The 9,326-nt window shown below is 32.7% G+C and overlaps 1 protein-coding gene across 1 annotated transcript; it reads right to left on the bottom strand.

The window, feature by feature from the left end:
- Positions 1-3,595: 3,595 nt before the first annotated feature.
- LOC127250141 (probable disease resistance RPP8-like protein 2) lies at positions 3,596-7,878 on the bottom strand. Its single transcript, XM_051273307.1, has 4 exons — positions 6,621-7,878; positions 6,127-6,318; positions 4,113-5,939; positions 3,596-3,906 (listed from the first exon to the last, which is right to left on the bottom strand). Exons 1-4 carry the CDS (start codon positions 7,627-7,629, stop codon positions 3,836-3,838), a joined length of 3,099 nt encoding a protein of 1,032 aa, XP_051129264.1. The 5' UTR covers positions 7,630-7,878; the 3' UTR covers positions 3,596-3,835.
- Between the last annotated feature and the right edge of the window lie 1,448 nt (positions 7,879-9,326).

The raw sequence follows: 9,326 nt of genomic DNA, 5'->3' as shown, positions 1-9,326 counted from the left end.
ACGAAATTGCACCAAATCCCTTATACTTTTAAAACTGCGTCAAATTCCTTCGAGGTTTCATAAACTCTGCGTCTAACCACCTCAACGGTCCTTATTTAACAGTATTTGACGTAAATGCGTCCAAATTGCAAATAAATTTTAAAATCTCAATTTTTAAATCCCTAAAATTACAAATATATATTTATATTTTTTATATTTAGCCTAAAAAAACAGTAAAAATAAATTTTAAAACCAGAGAAAAATAATTATTTTTAAATATATTTACTATTTTTTTAAGCTAAATATAATAAAAATTAATATATTTATAATTTTAGGGGTTTAGAAATGGAGATTTTAATATTTATTATAAAATTTTCTTAGGGTGTGTTCGTTTGTAGGTTTTTAACAAAATCCTACTATTCATCCAAAATTTTCCCCCCAAAAACATCAAATCAAACACCTATTTTTCATTTTTTATATTATACTAAAAATCAATTTTACATTCAAAACATCACATCATCACCTATTTATATCACATTGTATAACTATTCAAATTCAAAATTTTTACTATTCAAATCTCAACTCAAAATCCAAACCCCCAAACAAACACACCCTATGGAATCTCACTAATTAAAATTTTTATTTCACCAAAAATATTTCTTAATGGAATCTCAGTCATTAAAATATTTTTAAAATATTTTTAAGAGGACATAGCTTTGATCTTACAAAACATTACACCAAAAATATTTCTTAATGGAATCTCACTCAATAAAATTTCTCTTACCAATTAACTATTTCTTCTTGATCAATTCATCCCTATCTTTGCATTTATTTTACATGTTTTCAACCAAATTACCAAACAACTGAATTAATTCTTATTATTAGTAAAAAAATTTCCTCATCAATTTCTCATGAATTAATTCTCATCCCCTAATGAATTAATGTTCTTCTAGTTTATGTAGATGGTATCATAGTCATTGGAAATGATGAAAAAGAGAAGATGAAGCTAAAAATGTAAATTACTATAGAAGTTTGAAGTAAAAGATTTCGATAAATTAAAATATTTTATTGGCAGTAAATTTCATACTTATCCCAAGCAATCTTTGTATCATAGCAAAACTATGTTACCAGTGTATTGATGAAATTTTGAAAAGCACTATGTAAAGTTGTTTATTCTCCCACAAATCCAAACTTTATGTTATTTTGGCATAGGGAAATGAGAGCAGTGAAATAAAAATATTTCTCTTGTTTATTTGAGTTAGAGAAATCAAACTCGAGAAATATTCATTTTTATTTATATATTTTAATTTTTTTCCATATCTAGAGAAATTAAGATAAATGAATTTAGATGCATTATTTTTATATTTTTTGGTACTATTTAATTTCAATTATTTTTTTAAACAATATATTATTTCAGTCTTATAAAAAATCACATCTCATCTATTATTTAACTATTTAACTCTTACGAATTTTTAAAAAATTACACTGAAATTAGATTTTACAAAACACTACATCTTATTTATTATTCAAATAAAAAAAGTCACCAAAAAAATCATTAAAAATATTTCTCAATGTCATTATTAAATATTTCTATGTGGATTCTAAGTCATTAAAACTTTCTCTTACTAATTAGTTATTTCTTCTTATAAATTTATCCAGATCGCAGCATTTATTTTGCATTTCTCAACTAAATTCTATTTTTACCAAGCAAATAAATTAATTCTGATTATCGAGTGAATAGCTTTTGTCATTAATTTCATTTTCTACTTTTATTTGTGTGCAATGGCTACCAAATGCCCTCTTAAGTTGAGTGCAGCAAAGGAAGAACTGGTTGTTGATAAAGCTATGTGTTATCTATCTTGCCCATACTAGACCTAATATAGCTTATTCTGTGAGTGATATGAGCCAATTTATGTGCGACTCTAGAGAATCACATCTACAGCCCGCATACAAAGTATTACACTATTTGAAGAGCTCCAGGAAATGAATTTTGTTTAGTAGACACAATGCTCTTACTCTAGAAGCCTACACAGAAGCAGACTATGCTAGGTCTCTAGTGGATAGAAGATCTACTGCTGGGTACTGCACTTTTCTTAGAGGAAATTTAGGAACATGGAAAAGCAAGAAACCAAATGTTGTAGCACGGTCATCAGCAGAATCTGAATTCAAAGCTATTGCCCAAGGAATATGTGAATTGATTTGGCTAAAAATCATTCGAAGGTTAAACTTAAAGGCCCTACAAAGTTGTATAGCAACAACGAGTTTGCTATAAACATTGGGCATAACCCAGTGCAACACCAGAAGACAAAGGACATTGAGATATAGACATTTTGTCAAAGAAAAGTTGGATGCTGGATTGGTGTGCATGTTCATGAGGCTACTAAATGCACAATGCACAAATGTGCCTGCCATTAACTTATCAGTCATTGAGTTGATGAGCAAAGACTTTACCAACTCATCTTCAGCCTCCCATTCATCATATCTTGGGTCAACTTTTGTTGGAGCAGCCTTTTTTCCAGTAATATTTTCCTCTTTCCACCTGCTAGCAGTATGCATCTCTGTAATTTGAGTCTAAAAATGATAATCTGCACCATGACATAAATCATTGGAAAAGAGATCTCATGAACAATCACCATAGATTTCTTGTTGCTATCGGGAATCTGCTTTCTCAGTAATGATTAAAACAAGGACTGAGGAAATGTAAGGAGAAGAGAGGGTGGATGCTAGAGTTTTCAGCTAAACGAAGCAGTGAATTTATCTTTCCTTAAGCTGTAATAAAAAATTAGAAATTGGATGACAATATAGTTTTATATATCATGAAGAATATTAATAAAAAAATACATATAACCTACTCTTGGAATAGAACAAGTAGATATATGGTAAATATCAAATTAAATCATATCATATTGAAAAGAAAATAAGGAAACAAAACAGGTTATAGATGCTAACTAACTGCATTGAAGTTTCAAAACTATTGGCATTGTATCAAGTTCACACGTGATACCAAAATAAAATTATGAAATTCTTATAATCAGCTGCAAGCCCACGACACTACCAGTACCTGCTTACACTCAGGCCTGCTCATTAAGTTAAAGGTCCTACAGTCATAATCACATATTGAAGTTATGAAACTTGTAGTTATAATACATGCTTTTGGTTGTTGTTGTATATGAGGATCTTATTTGGTTTTGGTCCTATTAGCATGTGCTTGGTTGAACTTGTAGATATATATATATATATATTTATATATATTGTAGATTTTGGTAATGCCATTATTTGAAATTGTTGTATCTGCTTCAACGGCATTGTGAATTTGTTATGGCAAGTTCTTAGTTTTCATACTTGAAACAAATCAAATGTACTTATCAGTATGAAAAATTCTGTCAATATTATGTGTCAGATCCCTGAGTCTTCTGTCTGGAATTAATGCTGGGATGGTCATAAACAAGTAAATAGCTGGATCTGAATGAAGCTCGCCTACTGTAATATATTAGGTCTTCGAGTCTATTTTTTGGCGCATAGATAAAGGGATTGGATTAGCTAATTTATCTGACTTGGTTTTTGTATTTAATCTCTTGTAATAGACCGTATGAAATAACTTGCATGAATAAGGATAGGATCAGAACTTGTTGATTAGCAAAACTATATAATTCTACAACATTACATTCCTACTTTGTGCAGAGTCTCTCACTTCTTGGCAGATATTTGAAGCTCAAGTTCTAGAATAATTTCCTAACAATTATCTCTCAACTTAGGATTGCTCGAGATTATGGAATGGACCTGAGCAACCTGTAGGAGACACAATACAAAGACCTCTAATATATAATCTGCTAAAAGCATCCTAATGTCACGACATTCATGAATTCTGCCATACTTTTGGTACCAGTGCTGGAGAAACACTATGAAGTAGTCCAGAATACGAACTTCCTGCACATGAAGAAAATGTCATCAGAGGAATCTAAGATATATGAAGTCATACCTAAACTAAGATACTTACAAGGCAGATAGGGTGAACTATCAGGAGGATAACAGTAGGAAAAGTTGAATAGTATATATAACATGCAGAATCTCACTGTCTTTGTAAGAAAAATCTGGTACCATAGGGATAGGGATAAGAAGTTAATGTTAAGGACCTGGTAATTGTTTCCCTCGTTGTTTGGTGTGGGGGATGTTTGTCACAGTAATGGTGATGGACGAAATGTGTTCGACTTTATGACTATCCTCTCCTCCTTCCCCCTGCACTTTCTGAATTCTCTTCTTGAATGGTTCAGGCATGTTGACAATCACCAATTCCTTGAGCGTGGTGATAAACTTTATACCTTCTGGAAGCATTTTAAGATTGATGCACTCATCAATCTTTAGACTAAAAAGATTAGGCATAGCCCCTTCCTCTATTGTCCATGACTCTAAGCTCGTAAGCCCCTGAAGTTCGAGATTTGTGAGCTGAGGAAAACCCTGAGGAGTGCACCGAATCTGCTTCACCTCGAACACATTTTTCCGTAATATCAAGGAATACAAATTTGAAAGCTTCTCTAGAGTAGCCATAGGATCTTCGTTGAGTCTGTTTGTTCTCAGAGTTAATTTGTTGAGGCTCTGTGCAAAATCACTGTGATCTGGTAGGCTATGCATGACTCCAATCAAATCCAGCTTCCGGAGATGGGTAAACCCCACTAATTCCCTTAGTACAGTAAACTCTTTCTCAGACTTAAAATCATAGCGGATACGGAAAGATGAGCCTTTGATGTGTTGGCTCATCGACTTGAGGCTGCTAATTAATGGTTCTAAATTTTCAAGCTCTAGAGCCAGAATTGCTGCTAGCTTCTGAAGCTTTGTCAACTTGAAGAGATCTCTGTAGTCTGAAACACTTGTGTCGAAGTTTTTTAAGGTTTCCAGCTGGTTTAAGGTGCCTATCTGCAGTTTAGCTTTACATGTGTGGTTTGGAGGGAGATACAGATGCTTCAAATGATTCAGCTTCCATATTACGTCGGGAATGCTCAGACATACAAGAAAGGATACCCTTAGATCAAGTGTCTGTAAACACCTCAAATTGCATATGGATGATGGCAGCTTACTGAATTTAGAACCCCTTAAGCTCAGATATCTTAGGTATACTAAATTCCCTATTTCTTTGGACAGCCTTTCACCAAAGTCGAACCTCTCGAGGTCTAAGACTCGAAGGAGATGGAATTCCTCGCAGAGAAAGTCCAAGGCAGCCTGAAGGTTTCTTCTTTTACTGAGCCTGGAAAAGAAGAGCGCTGATCGAACATGCTTATTACTGATCTCTTTCCCTGAGGGGAAGTAGCTACCAAAATCATAATCCACTGTTATCGAAAGTCTGCGTGCATTGCTGACTGATGTTGCTATTGCTAATGGAGAAGGAGGAATTATTATCTTAGGTTCGTACCGCGGAGGGACCTTCTTCAAGAAATTTTCCTCTTTACCCTTTACTAGGCACAAGTCTCTTGTAAGGTCATGTAGCTGACAGGACTTGAACCTTCCGGTTGCTTTGTCAACATGTACTTGAACCATGCACCTTTGCACCAGTTCGCCTAAGTAACGTTCTGATATATCCATGATTGATTCGTGCTCCTCACCTTCTGGTGATATGAAGCCTTCAGCTGACCACAACTGATATAGTTTTCGAGTGGGTATTTTGAAATCCTCAGGGAAGTTTCCAAGATGTAGAAAGCATGGTTTTAGCTGATAGGGTAGATCATGATAACTTAAGGCCAACACCTCATGCACTGCTCCTGCTCCTGCTCCTGCTCCTGCTCCACTCTCGCGGAAACCTCTCCCCCTCCTTAAGTATGCATTCAAATTCTGATGCACAGTTCTCCACTCACATACTGTCAATTTTGTCATCAATAGTCCCCCAAGCACCACGATGGCTAAAGGCAGTCCTTCGCATTGCGCCACCATCTCCCTTCCTAGTCTCTCAATGTCCATCTGGTTTCTCTTGTCTGTACCAATTAACATATATACGTATCATCATACTTGAATAGTTTGGCATATCTGATTAATATCTTTAGGTAGCTCTTACTAAACACTTGTATGAGACTTGACATAAGATAGATAGATAGATAGATAGATAGATGTCCACAATATAGAGAATCAATTCATTTCAAGCCATTGAATCCTCTTAATTACCTTGAATGTAATCTACAGAGCGTGGTGTGTCAAGCTGACTTGTAATTTCATCCTCATCTTCTTCTTCAGTTAAGCAAGAGTAGAAGCTTCCTGCACTTGATGATGCATCATCATCCTCTTCAAAGCTTGTGGATGACTCATTTTCTTCCATGGATCTGCCATTACCTTGATCACCTCTGTCAAATGAAATACCTAAAATGCAGGTAAAATGGCATATTAAAATTTTATGTGATTTTACGCTAGTTATGTTCTCCAGGAAAACGTACTAACTAATAAACATTCTTTTTTCAGGGTAGATACAAAGCGAATCTTGGAGAAATGAACTCACTAAAATGCTCAATTAAACTAACTAAGAATGATCTTATTTCTGACTCACTGTTATTGATGAATGAGGAAATTTAAAGAACCTGCTGCTCCTCTCAATCTATTTATCTTTCATGAATGTTATAGAGATTTGATTCCTAAAACTGAAAGAAATTAGAAGAAATTATTACCTGCGATATTTAATCCACCACGACTGACTTTCTTCTTGAGCAGTTCCCAACTCTCTTTCTCATTCAAAGTTCTTTGCTCATAGAGGTAGCAAGGAGCACCCATATCTACATATCGTGCGATTTCTTTATCGCGGGTTGTGATTAAAACTTTGATCTTTACATGTTCTCCTCCTGTCTCAAAAACAGGTCTAAATATATCCCAGACTTGCATTTCCCAGACATCATCCAGCACAATCAAGCATCTTTTCCTCCTTTGAATTTGGTAAAGTTCATTGACCAGCATATCAGCTTTCATGCCATTGATTTCATTTTTCTTCTCAGGTTCAAGCTTGTTGAGTATCCTCTGCAGGACATCTTCATGCTGCCATTTCTGAGAAACACAGGCCCAAGCAAAACCATGGAAGTGCCTCCGAACATCACCATGATGGTAAATCTTTTTAGCTATTGTGGTCTTCCCTATCCCACCCTTACCTGTGATGGAGACTACCGGGAAGGCTTCATCATCCTTCACTAATCTCGCAACCAATTTTTGAACATCATCATCCAACCCTATGAAATCTTCCTCGACAAGATGCAAGTACATTCTTCTTCCTTTTTCTTGCAATTTCAGACATTTCGGTCTGGGGCTTTGTATTTCTATTTGGCGTGGCTTTATATTTCTAACGCGCTGGCTCGATTCAAGGGCAGAGATCTTATCATCTATTTCCTGGATTTTGGGGTGGAGAACTTTGAACATAGAAGGCGACCTTCTGAAAATGGTTCCTTCTTTCCTTTGAGCACTAGTGTTTGCTACAAGCAGAAGATCTTCGATGTCGTAGGCGACTTCCCTGGTTTCTGCGACCCAACTCCGGATACCTTCATCCACTTCTTGCCGGGCATCCACCACTTGTAAAATGGACTGCAGTTTTCTCAGCTTCTCCTGGATCAATTCAATCCGGACGCGTAATTCAGGTATGCACAGCAGTTCATTCAGACTCCTCCTTACACAAAACAGTGCGTATTCAGCCATTATGTAATTTAATTAGATTCTTTGTAGAGCCTGCTGGAAGAGGAAGCTGATCTGATTGAGGCCATGCTTTGGAAGGAATTACAATTTACAACAGCTTATCTGTTCTCGAATCTTATGAATAGTTGACTATGAACAGAACATGTAGATAAATTAAATTGGAAGGAAATAAATAAGTAACATAATAAATCCATCCTACCGCGTATGCGTTGAATTATTCAAAGGATGAATCATTCATTTCACTACAATATTGCCTCAGTTGATGGATGGAATCTATGGAGTGCAGGACAGATCATTTGTGTATTGTATTGTATATGGTCCCCGTGTTACATTCAACAGAATCATAATTGAATAGCAGTCAACCTTTTAGTATATTTATAATAGTTATACATTTCTATTTTAAATAGATTTATCAATATTAAGCAGTTAACAATTATAATTTAATTTAATTAATTTTTTCATTTTTTATTACAATTATTTATAAAACCTATTTAATATTATTTTATTTATCTTTATTTAATCTCACTCAAAACGACTTTATTTTATCTTTATCCTCAACCCAAATATTTTATTTATATTTACAACTCACTTTAAAAAAATTAAAATAATAGTTTATATTAATCATAGATAAATAAAAATATTTTTTTTATATAATTGTATTATATAAAATTTTATTTTTTATAAAATAATATTTGTATATTTTATTGACATATAATATTTAAAATATTTAAATATATACTCTAAATTTATTTTAATTATACAGATTAATTTTTAGTTTAAAAATATCAAAATTACCATTGAGATCAAAATAATAAAATAATATCATAAATTACATTAATTATCCAATAGGATTTATTTTTCCAATATTTATTTTCGATAGAATTTTTAATATATATTTTATCATTTAACAAAATTTAATATTCTAACATAAAATATTATTTTTATAATTTTTTATACTTCATGTAAAAAAAATTTCTTTTAATCAGAACACTAAAGAAACAAACCATATATTTTTTCTTTAATACTGACACTAACCAAATACACCAATTATTTCGAAGCGGAAGAGCATATTATAAAATAAATGAATATAAAATAAATAAATAATAAAATTACATAATAAATTCTAAACTATTTATCTACGAAAATCTTGGCACATTTTATTTGTTTATCAAATCATGTAAATTTTCATATTTTAAAAAAAATGAAAACCTCAAATAATAAAGTTTGGTTCGGTTACCATGCTGTGAAGTTTTAAGAATCGACATGATACTGATTAAATCATGACCGATGCTAATAATAAATAATGTTAATTTTGTGATTGTAGTATATTTTTTGAATAAATAGAGTAATTGATTCTATATTTGTAAAACAATGAATAATTGTGCCGCAGATAAAAGAGCAATATCAATTTACAAAGAAAATACTGCAGTATTTTTTATTATTGTGCTCGATGCTTTCATTATTCAATAGGTGTGCTCTTAAATAAATTATTCTTGTGTTTGTACTTGCATTTTTGTTTAAGTTGAGTTGAGAGAGAGACATAAATATACATATATATATATATATATATAATTTGGCCATATGAAAAAGAGAAACAAATTTAATAAAATAATATGAAAAGGGTAATAATTATAAGCACCGTATTAATTATAAAATAACACAATAATAATATTTAAATAGTACAAAAATTACTTCAAAAG

Source organism: Andrographis paniculata, unplaced genomic scaffold, assembly GCF_009805555.1.
Source record: "Andrographis paniculata isolate CXL003 unplaced genomic scaffold, ASM980555v1 Contig11END, whole genome shotgun sequence".
NCBI lineage: Eukaryota > Viridiplantae > Streptophyta > Magnoliopsida > Lamiales > Acanthaceae > Andrographis > Andrographis paniculata.
The sequence above is the reverse complement of the archived record's forward strand: the minus strand, read 5'-3'. Positions and strand labels throughout refer to the sequence as shown.